The 19692-nt window shown below is 45.0% G+C and overlaps 1 protein-coding gene across 2 annotated transcripts in view; it reads right to left on the bottom strand.

The window, feature by feature from the left end:
- klhdc8a (kelch domain containing 8A) overlaps positions 1–19480 on the bottom strand; it is a 28422-nt gene extending 8942 nt beyond the window's left edge. Inside the window, exons 1-5 of one of the 2 annotated variants that reach the window (XM_056437584.1) lie at positions 19417–19480; positions 5729–6138; positions 4686–4896; positions 2648–2812; positions 2263–2481 (exon numbers count right to left, since the gene is read on the bottom strand). In XM_056437584.1, coding sequence (XP_056293559.1) covers positions 2263–2481; positions 2648–2812; positions 4686–4896; positions 5729–5893 — 760 coding nt within the window. In that variant the 5' untranslated portion in view covers positions 5894–6138; positions 19417–19480. The remainder of the gene's footprint in view (positions 1–2262; positions 2482–2647; positions 2813–4685; positions 4897–5728; positions 6139–19416) is intronic. The other variant, XM_056437585.1, reaches the window with a different exon arrangement.
- Positions 19481–19692: the final 212 nt, after the last annotated feature.

The raw sequence follows: 19692 nt of genomic DNA, 5'->3' as shown, positions 1-19692 counted from the left end.
TCACGGTAAAGTCAAAGTGAAGACGCGGGCTGTCGGTACGAAGGAGACGATGGGACATTCGTGGGTGCTAAACATATCAATGTCACAACATCGTGAAACAATGACTTATTTTTACGACTGACCTAGGATATTAAAAAGGAAAGGTTTTGGGAAATCGTGCATATGACCTTTTTATGCCACATGTAACATTGATTGATGCGTATTACACATCTGTGCATTAAGTATGTTGCTGAAGTCAGAAAGTATTTCGCCGAGCTTCGCATAGAGACAGGAAACAGGGGCACACGTCTTGCCTCGCTAAGCTAGCTCTGACTTAACCCTCCTGTTTACCTTTACATTTACTAACATATTTTACCCTCGGGGTCAATTTGACCCCAGCAATTAAAACCTCCAGAAAATTATTAGAATTAATATTATTTCCCAAGTTTAAGTGTGAGTTACTTTATGTTTGTTTGTTGACTACCTTTTCCTCTTCTTTCTCTTCTTTTTTTTCTTTTATAGATGTCAAGGAATAATCTGTTTGTGGAAAATGCTAAATAAAAAGTTATACAAAAAAAAAAAAGTTGATATTTCTTAAATGTTTGACACAGTGAAAAACAGCCTGGGGTCAAATTGACCCCAAAGAACACCTACGTTAAACATTGAATGGGGTCAAATTGACCCTAAAGGTAACAGGAGGGTTAAAAGAGGAACGAAACCATGAAACAGCAGCAGTGCACTTCAATTCAGTGGATTCAGAGATATCTTCTTTTTTTATTCTTCTTACTGGTTGAAACCTGGCTCCGACAATACCCCAAATGATTCTCAACTTGAAGGTAAGTTATGCTCGTAGCAGACAATGTGGCCTCGATCCTCTATACCAGGGGTCGGGAACCTACGGCTCGCGAGCCATATATGGCTCTTCCGGTGACGGCATATGGCTCGCAGACAATTTTGAGTTGAAAAAAAAATAAAAATCTCCGCCTGCCCCCCTGTAATTTTCTCTATCGCGCCAGATTACAGCAGAAGTCATTTAAGGTCCCTTTTCTTAAAGAGCACGTCTTTGTTCTTTTATTAAACTAAACAGCCGTCTGTTATTGATCGTATTTACACAGCAGCATGTCACTTCTGTCTCTACGTGTCGCGTTAACACTTCTCGGCTCGCCGTCTCGTGTGCCGCAGAGCTCCGGAGCAAAGGAAAAGTCATTTATTATACGTTAAAAATACTATATGGCTCTCAATGAAATATATTTAGAAATATTTGGCTTTTATGGCTCTCCCAGTCAAAAAGGTTCCTGACCCCTGCTCTATACTCAAGCGAGTGACTCACCAATTTATCAGACATTAATCAAACTTTCCCCCCATATGCAACCCTGTGAACAGAGTGAGATGAATACAATCCAGTTGCCTGTTGTGTGTGTGGCTTGTTTATTGCCCCACCACTGAAAGTGACAATGTGTGGTTTCATGCCTGGCACTTGTTCTTGAAGATTTCTTTGAGAGCAGCCAGGTGCAGCTTCCCAAAGGGTTGCCAGGTTTGGTCCTTTGTGCTTTTACAGAGACCAAAGCCCAAACCGGTTCTAACCAACCATGACTGGTTCTGTGCCAGTTGGAAATAATTAATAATCACAAATTCTCATTTTTACATTTCTGTAGATGCGCACACGTTTGACAAGCAGGACACGACGAGCACAACTATTTAAGAGTTGCTTATAGGCTTGTTTCTTTACGTTTCCCCGCATCTCCACTCTATATGCTAAGCTAACCAGGACAATGTTGTGTTGTACACACGTATATGACAATGAAGATCAATTTGGACCGAAATCCATCTTTCCTCCTTTTGAGAGAGAGCAAATATGAATATAGAACTATTCCTTGACACCCCTTCTAGACTATACAAAGTACACAAGTCAACTAAACCGATTAAATATAGTTTGGGGTACAGAGCTGCATATAGAGCAGTATTTAAAGTCCTCAACCCCTTTTGATTCCCTGAATGCTCAAGTGAAATAATAAGATGGCGTGCGTTGCTGCATCTGCAGTTCCAGCTGGATTGTTTTAATGCGTATTTCTGTGCAATTAATTCTGACATATTTTGCATCTAGAGAACATTCAGAGGGTTAAAATGAGGCTCTGGCACAAAGCCTGTGTTTTGATTCATGAAATGTGTCTCAATAGGGGAGGAGTTTTTTTTAAATTCACGTTTATAACCAAAACGTTTATAATCTCAAATGACTACATCGACAAATGGAAGTCCAGCAAAGGAAAAAAAAGTGTTCGGTACCTTGGTTGGTGTCAAAGATGTTGACGTTCTTGGTGAACTTGGAGCTCTGGTGTCCCCCTCCCTGCCGCAGTCCTCCGAGCAGACACAGCCTCCCGGTCGCGTCCCATATCACGCCCCCGTATGACCGTTTACAAAGCATGATGGGTAGTGTAGTCCAGGAGCGCGTCTCTGCGTCATACACCTCAAAGGCCTTCACCGGTCGCTTACACTGGCGACCGCCTTAACGGTTGCATGAAAAGAACCCAGATTATAATTCGATAGATGCAGACAGAATGCATAAAGAGATTTAGAGGATCCATTTCTGTTACTTGGACACATACAGTGAAGTTATTGGAGGAATAAACACACACACACACACACACACACACGTGGGGTGTGCTTGTACCTGCCACGTAGAGCTTGTTGCCCAGCAGTTGTGTGTTGGCGTCGTAGCGAGGGGTCGGCATGGGAGGAAGTAGTGCCCAGACGTCCTTTCGAAGGTCATACTGCTGCAGAATATTACGAGGGAGCAGGTCGGCACCCATTCCCCCCACAGCCAGAGCACGGCCATCTATACATACACACACACACACACACACAAAAATCGTTTACCGGATTAGCTGGCCACAATTCTCATCCAATACCTGTATTTTAACATTGGACTGTACATAACGATGGATGACGTGCCTCCACTTCCTCCCGCTGGACACTCTGAGTGGAAGAACGGAATTTCAAGCCAGCGGGTGCGCAGCAGTGATCAGGAGTGGGGATCTACACACACAGCCGACGGCCGAGACGAGCACAGTCACAGCTTGTTAGCGCCTCGGTGCTACGTTAGATGTTTGGCTAGAAAGACACAACTGCGACTCATATATTCTCAGAAGTACATTTATGATCCAATCGACACGTGCGATTACATTAGGTTGTGGATAAGAAGCGGATGTAGTCGTCGAGACATCAGCCATTTGTCTCGAGTTTGGCATTTTGTTTTTTTGCAACCAGTGAACCAAAATCTACGAGGCCATAAACTCATGTTTACAATGTTTACTGAGGTAATAAATCAAGAGGGAACTTTTTACACCAGCCAGACTTCTTTTTGCAAGCAGAGGAGTCGCCCCCTGCTGGTCAGTGGTCAGAGAGAATGCAAGTTTGAGGCACTTCAGCATTGATGGAAATTTACATCTCCTCTTGCACGATTCCCAAGCTACGTGACCACACACCTGTGAACCACAAAGTCCTTTTGGTAGCATCCAATAATGACATTAAACAAAACTTTAAAAGAAATTAGCGCTTGAACATACATCAGGATAAGGACGACCTAAAAAGGACAGAACGCATCTTCTGTACTTGGATTTGCAGTTTGTCCCAAGTCCCATTCGCTAACATGGAGGGGGCGGAGTTTATGACTTTCTAAGCCATCGGGGGGGCGATCGAGATGGTTCAGCTTGCCGTCCATCTTTGTTTACAGTATTGCTGCTAAAATTAGTCAAACGATAACAACCTGCTCAACAATAACCAGCTTGCCAAAGACCGACCCCAGCAGACGGAGACACCTCGTTGGCACTTGATTTCATGAAGTGCTAAAAAAATCGGCAACGCTGGAGGAGAGTTGGCTGAGAAGTTCGTGACGGAGCAAGAGATCGTGACGGACCCGGGGAGGACGGCAGCAGAATAATAACATGCGAGAAGAGTCCACGTCTGGCACCTCGACATGACGCCTCTACCGCAAAGAATGGCAGTGGGTGAGAGTGGCGACAATGCAGCATTGACGAGTGAAGAGAAGCGCTGCAGTTTATTAGGTTTTTTCTTCCTCCATTTGAGTTCTTCTTTAGAAATGATACATATTTACTTTACAAAAAAGGGATAAAAGTTTCCCAAACACGTTGTATTCATTTCAGGGAAGAGACAAGCTGGTGCTCATTAGCTAATATCTGGAAAATAACGAATGTCAAATATCCATCGGTGACCGACTATGCATTCAAAAAGACCATCTTTGTTTTAATTTGGCGCCATTGATCTGTCTGGCAGACCATTTGTCTCGCTCGGGATGAAACTGCGCGCAGAGGTGTCGACGATTGGAAGATTGGTCCGGAAGACGGAGGAGGTCGCCAATAAATCTGTGTGTGCGCGACATTTATCAGCGTTCCGGCAGACGCTGACGGATGCACCGCTGGACTGAGCACCAGCTCGTCCAAGGCTCTCTTGTTTGTGTCGACAGAATGCTGGAACCGGACCCGGATTTGTGGACGTCACGGCCCGGCGATTGCTCCGTTGACATCAAATGAGATGAAATGGACTGTATAAGACTTCGTGGTTGGAAATAAAGTGAACTCAAAGTAGTTTGAAGTGCAGCGTATGACTATACAAATCAATACACGGGTGCAATAAGACAACTTGTACACCCGGGGTTCACTCGTGTCTCCTACGTGTCCTCGTGACCGTACCTTTCACGGCGATGGACAGACCCATCAAGGCCTCGCGCAGGGCGCTCCTCTTCCTCCACCTGCCTTCCTCCGTGTTGTACATCTCGACCACCTTCAGGGGGCTCTGGTCCTCTCCCACCCCTCCCACCACCAGGATTTGCTTTCCCAGCACGGCCACGGCCGCCCCGGCGCGCGGGGTGGGCATGGGGGGTAAAGTCATCCAGCGGTCGCCCTGCAGACACGGGGACGAGCGAAACCAGTTCATCAATGTGTTGAAGGTGGAATTTCATCCTGGGTTTTCTTTTTACCTTCGCATTGAAAATGCGGAAGGTTATGTTTTGATCGCCGTGTATTTATTTATTTTTATGCGTGTTATTCGCATAACACAAAAAGTATTAAACCGAATCGCATGAAATTCGGTGGGATGATTGGTTATTATCCGGGGACCATTTGATTAGATTTTGGGATCGATCGGGTCAAAGGTCAAGGTCATGAAAAGGTAAAAATCTTCTTTTTACCATAGCACGGTCAATTTTTATCCAATTGGCATGCAACTAATGCCAAAATGTTCATAATTCAATGCCCAATCTTGTGATATGCAAAGGTATGCGCTCTACCGAGTGCCCTTTTTTTTTTTTGCATTTGATGGACCACCCTGAGTCCTGTGATTAGCTTTATGTACTGGACTAGTTTATTTATCATTTCAATCAATTGATTCGTGACAGCGTCTTCAGGGAGGATTTAAGGCAACGTGTGCTTCATAAGTAAATCTGCACAGTGGAAATTGAAATGCGGCTATTGTCCAGATAATACTTTGCTGTTGATTTAGAATGAAAATATATATATTTATTATTTCGATATTACATCTTTATTTACCATTGTCATTTAGTCATTCGGAAATTGTTGTGTTGCTGTCTTTTACTACTGTGTGAACATATCTTGTGTTTTCAATTAAAATGTTATGAAGTTATTTCTGCTCTGACATCATGTACTGTCTTGTCTATTCCTAGCCTGCAAAGAAAGCGACGTCAGATACAAGTGTCCACGGTGCATCGTTTCGGTACCTCGGGGGAGTACAGCTCCAGGGTCGGGCAGGGCCTCCCAGCAGCGTCGCAGCCCCCCAGCATGTACATCTGCCCCCCCACCTCAGACAGTGAGTGGTAGACGCGGCCGCTGGGCAGTCGCGCCAGGCTCTGCCAGTGGAACTCGAGGACAGACGGTACCGCCATGCCCGCGGCGCCCTGGGGGAGACTCAGGGAGGGGGCACGGGGGAGGCCAGAATCAGTGAATTTTCTTTGGAGGGGGGGCGGATTGATCCGCGGGTCTGAGAGGATGGAGAGGTGGAGGAGAGCTGGGAGCGTGCAGTCGGAGCCCCCGAGGGATGAGGGGGAGGTGGTCTATTAGGAAGGTGAAGCGGAGGTGAGCGGTCTGAGCTCTCGTCTCCTGGGGAGGTCGCTCCGCCTCGCGCAGGGCCCTGGGGGAGGTACCGAGGAAAAGTGGATTAAGCGGTGCGATATGCAGTGCATGAGAAAGTGACCACATTGTTTAGCAAAGACATTTACTGAAGCCTCCCGGATGCCAACAGTCAGTAGCATCTGAAGCCAAGATAAGGAGGATTTAAAGTGCGTGGCTGCAGAGTAGCCACGTACATTTCTAGTACTAAAGTATACTGTTGAGGTGCATTTCTACCCTATACAAATGTGTAATATGATATAGAACAATTACATTAAACTTCTCAGGGCTCAGCCGTAAGGATTTCCTGGGGCGAGTAAAACGCCACGTCGGGCTAGTAAATTAAAAGACTTGAGCAAGTGGTAAAAGAATGAATTAAAAACATTGGCTTTTCTCCAGAGCGGATGACACAGGTGGCGAAGGAGTGAGCCGTCTCGCTTCTTGTTGACAGTTGCGTGCACTCGGTAGCAATCAGACGGCGATCACAGTGAAAAGTTCATGAGCTGGCAGTTCAACAATCCCGGTTGGCCTTCGAGGGTTGGGGCCAAACTGCAGATTAATTTGCTCAAAGCAAAGATTAACCATGACCATTTACTTTGGTCTTTGTTGATATTTGGTTTAATGTCTAATTGATAACATTTGTATAGGAGCTAGTAAAATAACGGTGAACTCCTGACAATCGATTTCAAAGATCTCATCCACATAAATATTCAGCTTCCCTTACGTTGAAAATCTTTGACACAACACTAATCCACGCTTTCCGTTCTCCGACGCTCCTGTCACTCCGGCCCTCGCGCTCGTTTCCTACGGCGTATCCTGGTAAAACAAGTCCTGTCGTGCGATTTCAGAACGAGACTTCCCCTCGAGCGCGGCTCGGTCGGACACAATGACGAACACTTTGAATCAAGCGAGAGGTAAAGAACAAGGTTTTTCCCTGGAGGGTTCTAACTTCTTACTTAGAACGAGAGTCGGATCCTGTCGGGGGGGGGGGGGGCAAACACAATCACTTTTAGTGGATGTTCATTGAGGGTGAGCGGTTGCCCTGAGCGATTACATTGCAGCTCAATACTAAACCAATATCATTGTCCCCCGTAAGTCACTTTGGCACAAAATACGTGAGAAAATAGTGTCCGGGTTAAAAAGTACGGAGGTTACCCTTCAGGCAGACACGCTGCTCATCTAGGATAATCTCGCCTCGGAGCTACTACCAGGTCCTCTAATTGAAAGGATACGGCTAATTGCCGTGTGAAAATTCGTGTCCAGCGTGATGCATGAAAGACTTTTACGCTTCACTCGACCCACCTTCCCCTTTACCACTACATCGCTGACTGGGAATCAAAACATCCTCCTCCTCCTCCTCCTCCTCCTCCTCCTCCTCCTCCACGCTCCGCTCAGATGAGTAGCAGCTGCGGTCCAGCGGAACCGAGCGGGCGCGCCATCTCCCCTCTTTTAAGTTTCCTTCCTTGTCGGGCTGTTGTTGTTTTCTTTATTCTTCCCCCTGTGTTATCCCTCAGGAGCTTTCCGTTTCCTGCACGTAACCCACTTCTCCCGCCTACGTACGCTTATCCAGCAAGCAAATGCGGGTGGAGGGGGGGGGGGGCGAAGGAATTCTGTCACTGGTGTGGGAGGAAGCGTCCGGAATAAACCCACAATGCACTGCAAACCCAATTCTGACTAATTCACCTTTTTAACGCTTTGTGTTGAGGAGCTCACGGGGAGGGGGATTAAGTGAAAACATAAGCGCTGTTAAATGACCGAGCTTTGATTTAACCGCCTCTCAGCAGTTTATCCTTCGAGGCTTCACATCTCTTTCAACACATGCCCCCCCACCACACACGCCCCGCCCCCTTTTCTCTCTCTCCCCCCCCCCTCTGTCCGTCTCCCGCTGCTTTTGCCGCCACGCTTTATCTACCTGTCACACCTTTGATCGCCTCACAGACGGAGGAATAAAAGATGGAGGGTGAATATAAAAAGAGAAGGACTGCCCTTCAAAATAAAATCCCCCCCCCCATCCCTCCACGTTTCAGTGTAGGTTGTCATAGCAACAGTTAAGAGGCGCTGCTTTTCTTATTTCTTCTCTTTTTTCAAATTCTTGTCCACATGATTGCTTATCGCTTGGTTTAGCTGTTAACAGGCTCATGAAAAAGGATGAAAAACAAATGCCGAGCGGTTTTTTTCCCGTCCGCTCTCTGACACAAACAAGGCAGGCTCACAGGGTGCATTAATTGCAATCTGTTACCCATTATGTTTTTTATATTTGTATTTATTTAATTTTTTAATTAACTGCTTGAGCAGCTTGAGTTCCAACAGTGGGCATCATCTGAAATCATTTTCCAATCAATGTGCCTCCGACTCGCAAGTTTTAATTAGGTGGTGCGGCGGCCTCCCGCGCGCCCCTAAATGTAAAGCCGAAGAAAAGCCTCACTCGTTAAACGAAGACTAATGAAGTGCGCGTTAATTGCGTGCCATTATCATTGATCGGCCTCTTATCAGCCTTCCCTTCGAGTTTGATTGGCAACAGGCGTTGTTTGTGGCTTAACAGGTTGCAGTGGGGGGGAGTCGGTTGCTGTGCTCAGGGACTTCAGCGAATCTATATGCAAAGGGCGAGATTGCAAAAGCCGACCTGAAGCCTCGGCACAAATCCAGTCGGTAATAACGTTTCATCGGACAAATTGGAATATTTGAGGAAGCTGGATCCAGCTGTGAATTAATCCCTTATTAATCCGACCTGAAGGGAAGAAACCCGGCGCTCCTCTTCCTCAGGAGAGACTCGCATTAATCACAAAATACTCATGTCATTTTCAGATTTGAACACACTTTTTTTTCTTCAAATACATTTTTGTCAGTTAATATTTAAGTTTTATTTAGTTTTATTTATTAGTTAAAATGTGTTAATTGGTTAAAACGTTTTTTTATTTCAGTCCCAATCAGAACCAGTGGCGGCTGGCCAACAGAGGGCCACGGGCCTGGCCCCACCCACCTTGAGCCACAAGAAGAGAATACAATGAATATTATAATTAATTAATTACATTTATAAATTATACAAAAGTCTCAGGGACAGATCCAGCATGGACAGTTACGGGAGTAAAGGACATGAAGCACTTGTCGGAAGAATTAATAAAACATGAAGCAGCCATATTGGGCAAAGTGAACGTCACTACGAGCTGGACGACGACACAGGAGGAGGCGAAGAAACACGAGGAGGTCGATAAAAATAGGCGCACTTTAACCCTCACATGGTTCATAGGGGCATCCTAATATAAATACATGTTCAATATTTAACTACAAAAGTAGAAATACATGTTTGATACTTTTTTTGTATTGAATCCTACTGGGATGTTTGCTGAAATTGATTGGATGGCCCTCCCCAAAGAATTCCACCAGCTAACACTGATCAGAACTAATTTAGAGTTTCTGGGATTTTACACAACAGTCAGTTCACGGGTGTTGGGGAGTACTACTGCATAGGGACGCCCCCCTAAACCCAGTTCTGAACTAGTAAAAGCCAAAGTAGAGCATGACTCCGCCCCTCGTGCAAAGAGACAGAAAGGGGCGGAGTCGTGCTCGGTTCAGGATGGCGTGAGACCGACATCATGGCAGAGAGAAGACACAGATCCAAAGTGAGGCTTCAGTAAATGCTGATAACTTTGGTTGTGTCACACTTGATAAAACTCAGTAGTGAGGGAGGAAACAGAGCAGTTTACCACAACATTACATTCATTGAATGTATTTTAACTCTAAATCTGTCCTTCTGTACACATTACATCTATTGCACCTGTCCATCCTGGAGAGGGATCCTCCTCTGTTGCTCTCCTGAAGGTTTCTTCCCTTTTTCCCCCTGAAGGGTTATTTGGGAGTTTTTCCTGATCGATGTGAGGTTCTGGGACAGGGATGTCTATGTGTACAGATTGTAAAGCACTCCGAGACAAATTTGTAATTTGTGAAATTGGGCTATACAAATAAACTGAATTGAACATGTGACCAACAAGCAGAACATCGGCCTGCACACATGCTCAGTTCTCTACTGTTTGTGGAGCAGCCGTGCGTCCTCTGCAGGTAACGTTAGTGATGTCATACGGAGTTCGATCATACGAACTGGCTCATGAATGTAAGATAATCACCGAGTTGATCGTTCAGCTGCATGCATTCTAAAGATTGTTTTACTTTTTGTATTGCTGCTCAAGAAAAACTATTTGGTTACATACAAGAATAACAAAGCAATGTATATTCTCTTAATTAATTGTCTTTATATTTCTCAAAATAATCAAAAAGAAGGAGTATCGATAAGGAACCGAGCTGACACGCAGAATCGATAAGAACAATAAACAATCAAATCCTAACGTTACCCATCCCTATTATACATATGATACTGGAATGGATGATTTTACCGACCAGTCAAGTCACAGTTTACATCCATGTCTGTCCAAAATGACATCGCTTCATCATTATATCCTATTTAGAAATATGTTTATAATTTTTTAGATCAGAGTGACCTTTGACCTCTAAAATCCAACAAGTTCATCCTTGAGTCTAAGTAGATGTCTTCGCAAATTGTGAGGAGATTCCATCTCAGAGTTCCCGAGACCTTCACGAGAACGGACCAGACGGACGCACTTCCCGAAAACACAACGCCACGGCGCACGGCCAAAAGAAGGGAGCCGTGCACGGTCTGAGTAAAAGTGAGAAGTGTCAGGTAATAACTGCACGGACAGGCGGTCGCCCATCGGCTGATGAGCAATCAGCCGATTGTGATGCATGAATGAAATGACAGATGATCTGAAATGAGAAATATGAAGAGATGTGGCTCGGGCGCGTTTGATTGGCCATGATCGCAGCTCAGAACACGAGTGCATCCCTTCACTGTTAATGTGGAGGACTCCCTCGCCGTGTGAAGTGGACCGAGAGGGACACATTTCCATCAAGATGGCAGCGCGTTGTTTTTGTATTTTTTGTGTCGGAAAATCACACCACTCGTTAGCGTACATACACACATCTAGGTCGTTACCACAGCAACCAAGCACAGCTAGTTTGCATGAAAAACCGTAAATCTGACAGGATTGAGCTCGGCGACGAGACGGAGAGGCCGCTTTCACACTGGAAACCGGAAAGAAATGTGATGTGCCCACAGTGTAAACACAGTCCGATGTCCATAACCTCCGACTGTGAGGAGGCCCCAGTGAACAAGTTATTGTAATAAAAAAGAACTGTTAGCAAATAAACATAACACAAAGCCTGCATGTTGGGGAGGTTGAAAAACAAGGGGCCCAGGCAAAAAAACAGGATGTTTTTGTAATCCGTCCGTTATGTGGCCCCCAACTTTATGAAAGTGCACGACAAAAACACTAGAGTTCACGTTTAAATGTGGACGAATTAGATGCAACATATTTGACAAAGAGAAAGCACAAAATAGTTTTGAAAAAAAGCTGCTGTTTGCACTTCTGTTCGCGCGATAAGAGTTGGTCCGAGCGTCTGATGCCAGAGCCGGGTCCATTTCTGTGTGTTTTTGGTCGGTCCGGTTCATGAGCTCAACCTGGCACAGAGCACATTATGTTTGTTCACGAGAAAGTTTGTGTTTGTTTTTTAGGGGTGACGAAACAAGACGGGTCCCCGTCAGCAGAGTGTGCTGCAGGACCAGCTCCCTGTGGAGCATTAGCGAGGTTGGGGGGGGGGGGGGGGGGGAGGCAGAGAGAAGGGGAGGGGCATGTGTGATGGAGAGTTTATTCCTGGACAGAAGACCCAAGCCAAACAAAAATGTATTCATGGACATCATGGTGTTCGACGATACACTGAGGTTCGAAGTCACGAAGAGGTACATCATCCTTCAGGCTACTGCCCTGACCACCACGTGTCCTATGCTGTAAATATAACAGCACTCCTTTTAACCTGCAGCGGAATGTCTCAAAAACAACCCTTCTTCTCTCAAATCCCTTTTAATCCTCCTTTCAGGTCGGGCTGTGATTTGGGAAAAGGCTCAGAGTTATTCTTAGAGCAGCGACCTATTTCCATTATTTAGAGGCGTGCTTCGGTGTGCTCACAAACTGACCCACCCTGTACTCCCCCCCCCCCACCCCCCTCCCTCCGTGGTCGCAGGTAGTTCATCGAGGGATAATTTATTGACTCGTGTTTAATTAGTCTGCAGTATTCAAATGGAGCTGACCTCAGTGCGCCGGCAAAGTTTTCAAAAGCTGTTGAGTGTGTGCACTTATCTGGATGTGTGTGTGTGTTTGAAGAAGGTACCTGAGCTTCATCAGACAGTTTTAATAATGCTGACCTCATCTCCCGACACAGCAGTTCCACCTCCCTGAGTCAGATACCAGCAGTACTGTTAATGTCTTGGCACAGAGTGAGTCGGATCTGGTTAAGCTCAGTCAGGTGACAACCTCCGGCTCTGCTGAGTAAAGCCAATGCAGAAGTGTCTTAAAACGTTCATTCTCTCTGCTGTACCGGCTCTTCCGGTTGCAAAAATAAGTCGGCGAGAAAATTACTCCACTTTTCTCTTGAACTCTAGTTTCAAGTCTTTTTCAATGCAGCATGAAGTTCATTTTGTAAATGATGGTCCATTTGGAGTCAAATAGACCATAAGGCAGGGTATATATAATATATATATATATACAAATAGACCATAAGGCAGGGTATATAATATAATATATATATATATACAAATAGACCATAAGGCAGGGTATATAACATATATACATACATATATATTATATACCCTGCCTTATGGTCTATTTGTATATATATATATATTATATACCCTGCCTTATGGTCTATCTGTATATATATTATATACCCTGCCTTATGGTCTATTTGACTCCAAATGGACCATCATTTACTAAATGAACTTCATGCTGTATTATATATTATGCTGTATTATATATTATATATTATGCTGTATTATATATATATATATATATATATTTGTATATGAATAAATATGTTGTTAGTTTCCTCCGTTTACTGAAGCAACTAAGGTTAAGCCATGTTACATGTACGTCTATAAGTTGTAAATGTCACCCTGACCAGTAACCTTTCCGATAGGACGTGTATCATTAGTATTGGTAAATATCACTGAGGAAATGCTGGTGATGAATGGTCATGAGTTAAGGCTTCAAAATTGAAAATCGATCAATAATGCAGCCTCTGGGGGGACCAGCTGGTCACCCGTTTAATTACTTTTCAGTTTCCACCAGTCTGTCCTCTCTTTCTGCTCCCTTTCACAAGGTCAAATATTGCAGGATCATCTTCCTCCTTCTGTAAATGTTGGTTCACGTCTAAATGAAGCCGTAAAGGAACAAACAGGAACAGACGCTTGTGTTTGAAGTACATAAAGCCGTCACTTTGGGCAGCTTAATAAAGCCAGCAATGGTGCCAGCGTGGTCTCCTAAAATAATTGGTCTCATACAACAAAACTCCATTGTCATTTCACAAATACGTTTCTTATCATCGTCCTAAAAGTAAGATTTTCACCCAGGAGCCCGGTGTTCATGTCCTGTTGAACCAAAAGCCAACATGCCATGTTCGACAGGGTCCAGTGTGTAGGATTTAGGGGGTTCTATTGGCAGAAACAGGAGATCATATTCATAACTATGTTTTTTATTATGGTAAAAACCTGAAAATAAGAATATTTTTTTTGTGTTAGCTTCATATCTACATAGGGAACTCTTCAGGGAGTCTGCCGTGTTTCTACAGTAGCCCAGAATGGACAAACCCAGCACTGGCTTTAGAGGGCTTTGTGTTTCTACGTTACCTGAAGGCCACTGGTGGTGAACTTAACCAACTATGTTGATAGTTCAACTTAACCAAGTCATTTTGTTCCATTGTAGTTTAATTTAGTTTCAATTTACAGTAAACACATGTTTAAATATACGAGCGTAATCCGTAACAACATATTATTCATATAAAAAAAATATATATATTATATACCCTGCTTTAGGGTCTATATGTAAATACATTTCCCACTAAACTTAATAGTAAATGTAGTTTAGTTGTATGGAAACTAAATCAAGGTTGCAGCTGCAGCATTTGAACCGAAAGTCCAAACAAAGCTCTACGCTTAAAGTGTTATTCCAAAGATTTGGCTTAGGTTGGGCTATCCTTAAGCACAGAAACTGATCTGTTTGATGTTTCTGGCTTCTTTGGAATTAACTGAAAGAAAGGTTGTTCAGCCACGGTAGCTCCCACTGCCAGACATTGAAGTGTTGAAAGGAAAGAGTCTAAACTTCATCTGAAGAAAATGCAAATACTGCCTCCACAGTTTCCCTGAAGTCTGGAAAGTAAGTCGAAATGCTTTGGGCAAAGAGAGTCGAGCGCTAGAGATGGAAGCAGTCGAGGAGTGCTTGTCGATGACTGGAGGATGGGATGTGCAGGGCAGGAGGCCTCACACCTGACACTTACACGGCCTCTTGTCTGTAATACCTCGAGGCGGGAGCGCTCCTCTTTACCACTTGAGCGTGCAGCACACTCCGGAGTGAACGCGTCCGGCCCGTCTGGCTGACAGGTCCACGACTCGGCTCCTCTCGGCCGACTGAATCAACAGCGGCAGTCATTGTGCCAGATTAGCCCGAAGCTCCGGGTTACCTGGCCGCCGAGCTCCGACCGATCTAACCAAAAGCGAAACTATTTTTTCGCGCGACCGAATCCCATGAAAAGTCAACGTACAGACGTGTGTGGCTGCGATAGACGCGATATTTTTCCGGGCGGCGCGTTTGGGGCGACGCGATGTGTTTTCAGCGGCACAATTTTCGCCCCGAGTTGAAATATTTCAACTTTGAGGCGAAATCTCGCAACTCGGGCCAATCGGCTCTTGTGTTCCGCTCTTGTAGCGCTGGAAGCGGAATTCTTTCAGACGTAACAGTAACTTCATCGGTTAAAGTGACCGAGCTGAGTGAGCCTACGGGTGATGTCATGAACCCGAACACGAGGGCGTTAGTGTGTGGGACGTCCACAACAAGTATAAAGCAGAACTAGTGGTTAGTTATTCTGGTGAATGAAGGAGATGATAATGGTCTTTACGGAGACGAGACACAGCGATAAGCCCCGCCCCTCGCGGAGCGTCTCAACGCTTACGGCGAGAACACGGCGAGCGGTCGAGCGAGTAAACTCGCGCGTTTTGGGCGACGCGAAAAATCGCTTTGCTTTTGGTGTGAACGCACCTTAATGGCCCAGACTGGATGAGGAGAATGTGCTGCCTCGACGGAGCGGGACAGAAGGCAAAAGCAGGAAAAGGTTTGCGGAGCCCGCGAAGGAGTCGCTCCATCCGAGAAGACTCTCCTCAGAGTCTGAGCTGACCTCTGGATCAACAGGCCAGATGTGGAGCCGGCATCCCTCAGCCTCCTGGGAGCAAACGGAGCCGTCGCACTCCGCAAATCTTATCTCCACCATGCACACACACAGTAAAACACACCGCGGGCTATCTGCAATAAATCACCGGCAGCAGACGGAGACTCCGCGGTGAGGAGGGGACAATGCGGCATGATAACGTTGCAGGAAAATAACCCGCGGGCCGTCATTGGAGCTGCTTTTCTCTGCCGGCCAGCTCGCCGTGAATGCCTCCATTTACATATTTGACACCAGATTGAATTGGCTAAATGCTCCGGCCCAGCTGTTCCCCGCGTCTGTATCGGTGCTGATAAAGTGAATTAGCGGGAAAAATCTGGCAGCGCAGGGTCCGGGTGCTGTAATGAGAGAGCCGAGCTTAAATAAGTTGTGGCTGATTGTTGGCGGAGGCCGTTGTGGAGCAGTTGGCGTTTCTCTTATCTGCATTTAGAAAGGCAAACAGCACTTTGCTCCGTTTGGCTGCCGCCGTCCATGCATGCGGTTCTCTCTGTGTTTGGCTGACAGATGCTGCAAAAGTGGGCACACTTGTCACCGTGGCAACCCAAGTGTGCCGGACGAGTTGAAGTGGAAAGAATAGAGTGCTCAAGGTTTGGTGTATTTTTGAAAGACACTCTGGAAATTGGCAACGTGTTCGTCCCCGCAAAAAACAGCAAACAACATCTCCTTTTGATTTTGTATTATAGCAGAAAATAATCTCTCTGGCAAACAAACATTTATGATACTTGTACTTTCTGTTCAGCAAGACAATGTCACCAGTGTGAATAAAATAGGGTACATATGCTTTTTTCTTCTTAAATATCACTGTTCATGGTCCTCACTTAGAGATCACTGACTCCAGGTCACACTTTGACCGCCCTTGTGTAAAAAAACAACATACACACAGTTTTTTCACAGCTGCGCAAACGCTGTGAGTTTAAATCGGGAGAGAGTGTGGATGCAGACGACGTGGCTGCATTTTTGCTTTTTGCATGCTGCTGCACCAGGAGCCATGGAGACAAAGACGTAAATAGATACAGGAAGAAGAAAAAAAAGCACCCGTTAGCAGAGCGGAGAAGAAAAGGAACGCTCGATGCATGGACCCGAATGCATGCCTGCACCGAGGAACATGCCCGGTTACATGAGGACAATGTACATTCAGTTCCCACTGTACTGTGTTGTGTCCCTGAAGCACACCAGCTGCCCCCCCCTCACTCGTATATTCAGGGCATTGTGGTTCTGCTCCCTTTCACCGACTGCTATGCAGGAGTGAAATTAAGAGTGAGCTGATCCAGCGTGGCGGCGCTCCGAAGGCTCCGAGCGGAGGGAAGAGCAAAGGAGGAGGGAAGCGCGAGGAAGAGGAAAAGATGGCGGACGGCGGGGCAGAGGAGCGGGCTAAGTTCACGGATGAAGGATATTACATGGAGGGGAAAAATGAGAGGGAGAGAGACAGCTTAATGAGGGGTGGGGTTGGGGGGTGATAGAGGCTGCGTACTTAGTTAACTGGACTCTATGGAGCACCGGCTCTATTACAGAGGGGAGTCGGGGACACCATAATAATCCCTGTGGCCTTATAAGTAATTACTGTGTGATAGAGAAAGAGAACGGCGAGGGCCTATCTGCTGTCAGCAGAATTGGAATGAACTCCCTAACGGTTATTTCACTGCACCGAGCATTTATGTGAGCGAGCGAGCGTCTGTGTGTGTGTGTGTGTGTGCGTGAGCGTTACCCTTTTAAGATTTGAACGGTTGACTTTCAGAGTCAGAGCGTTTGTGCAAAGGGAGGACTTTTCTTCTTTTTTTCTCCTCGGCATCACCTCTATAAGAGAGTTAGTTCGGGGGATGGGGGGGGAGTAGGTGGTGGGGTTTTATGGGTAGAGGCATCTGTAGAAATAGCACAAAGCGCGTGTTTACCTCCTCTGCGTGCGGATCACAAGGCGGCGGGGAGGCCTGGACAGTGTGTCCTGCAGGCGGGCCGGGCTGGCTTTTATCTCCCTGTCCAGTCTGTACACACACTCACAATGTTGAGTTAAGCAAAAAGAGGATAAAAAACACCAGCGTGTGTCCCCTGTAGATCGCCGGCTCCAGTACTGCAAGCCAACACGTCAGCATGCCACGTGTTGGGGAAGAGAAGACCGGGACGGCTATGCTGGGAAATGCATTTTTGTTTCTGTTTTTTTTTTTGTCGTTTCTTTTCAGGATTATTTTCAGACCTGCTGAGCAACCAGGAATTTATAAGTGAATTACTTAAGCGGCACACTGTCTCCGACCATTCGCTCTGGCTCTCTGTTACTCCACAAAGCCTGAAATAGAAGTCCCTGCTTCAAAAAAGATAGTTTTTATTTCAAAAAAATACATATATATTTCAAAAAACTGATTCCAAACTGCTTCACTTGACTAGTTTTAAGTTCAGGTTCAATAAGTTGAAAGTCATGTACTGAATATCATCATACATCATTCAAGAATATTCACAAAGGGTATTTGATTTTGTTTGTTGGAATCAGGGAAAAAATTAATTGCCCTTTTTCTAAGAAATTTGCCAGTTCCAAAAGTAATTTATGCACCAAATAACCCGATAAAACTGATTTTCTGAAGATGTTTCTGACACCGTGTCCCTACCGTGAGCTTTTGCCATGAACGAGGAACGACTGACCGATGGTTAAAATCATTCATCTGTACTGATATCTCCTGATTACATACAAACAACTAGATAAGGGAGCAGCTGGGTGGTCACCAGGCGATGGTCTGAAAGGTTCCTATTTGATTTTAACTGTATTCTGTGTCATTTCTAGTACACATACCAACATAAAACATGTGTCTTTGTTCTTTAAAAAGTGCAAATGTCCAAAGATGGCAGCCTTCAAATATATATTTTAATTTAGAATATTCACTGACAGACCTATAGTGTGGAGCATTAAAGTCAATCCTTAGCGAAATCTAGACATCTATAGAAAAAACAGTTTAAAAAAAAACCAATCTTGGAAGTCCAGAATCTTAGAAGATAGAATATTAATTCTTTCATAAATTAATCAAATGGAATCTTGTAAAATGTAGTTTTTGGCGATCAACTTTACTAACAGTACAGTTGTTTGAAGGAGATGTTTTGACAACAATATAGAATTGATAAGAAGCTTACATGATTAAAACTGCCTCATTTCAATTATTAAACAAAAACTTGTACTTCCTAATCATCGGAATAGTTTAATTTGTATATGTATGTATTGGAATATAATATTGGATTTTTTTTTTAGGGTATACACTAACTTCAGAGTGGTTGAAATGATTTATAAAAAATAATAGTCTGGAGCCCTTTTTTTATCAGCCAACAAAACAAAACAAAAACGATCGGCCGATATGGATCATCAACAGCAGGCAATTGGACTTCAAAAGATTCCATTCTTAAGTTTTATGATCCTTTGCACTCCTACTATTGGTTCATTGACCAACACCAATAAGCCTATAGCGTCGTGGATGCTTATAGTGTAACACAAGCACTCTTCAGCACATACCAATAATAAGAGCACACTTTCTACTAATGTAAGCAGCTGACTTTGCTCATAAAGTATGGAATAACCCAAAGCAAGTTACCACTCCATAGCGTGGAGGAAGGATATAAAGTCCGTGCCAGCGGTCGTCAATCAAACCGCGACTCTGGAGCCCTGCTGCCAATTGAAAATTTGGAAAACGTCACTCACCTTGTCAGAGAGAGATGGCCCGTCATCCCAGCAGCACTGGCTGACAGACATTATACGTTACACCAGTTTTTAACTTCCTCCGAACTTTGACAGGGAAGGAGCTCTATCTCGTTTATCTCATGAGAAAAAGGAGCAGCCCAAGGCCGGCATCGAAACCCCATCGATTTAACGTGACGGGCTACGCATGGCAATTGACTGGTATTGTATTTAAGTGGAAAGAAAATTCTCGTTGAAATGAGAAAAAGAAGGAACGAGGTAAAGTGTGTGTTTGGGGGGCGGCGAAGACTGTACCTTCTAGTCGGAATGCCAGGCGCGAAACCCTCGAAGATTTCTCAGCACCGCGATTCAGTCACCTGTGAAGATGATGACACAATAAACTCAACACCACAAAGCGTTATATAACACACTTAACCGGGCGCGAGAGAATATTCCGTGAAGATAAAACCGGGACGTGGGCTGGAAGTGTGGTATTGTAGCGTCGCCGCTTTTTAATGCAGACTGAGGCAGACTGTTTAAAAAAAAAAGTCCTTCTTAAACGCTGCATTGTTTGTCAGCAATCGGTCGCAT

The sequence above is a fragment of the Pseudoliparis swirei genome, chromosome 18 (assembly GCF_029220125.1).
Source record: "Pseudoliparis swirei isolate HS2019 ecotype Mariana Trench chromosome 18, NWPU_hadal_v1, whole genome shotgun sequence".
NCBI lineage: Eukaryota > Metazoa > Chordata > Actinopteri > Perciformes > Liparidae > Pseudoliparis > Pseudoliparis swirei.
Note: the sequence above shows the minus strand (reverse complement) of the source record. Positions and strands in the feature narration are given on the sequence as shown.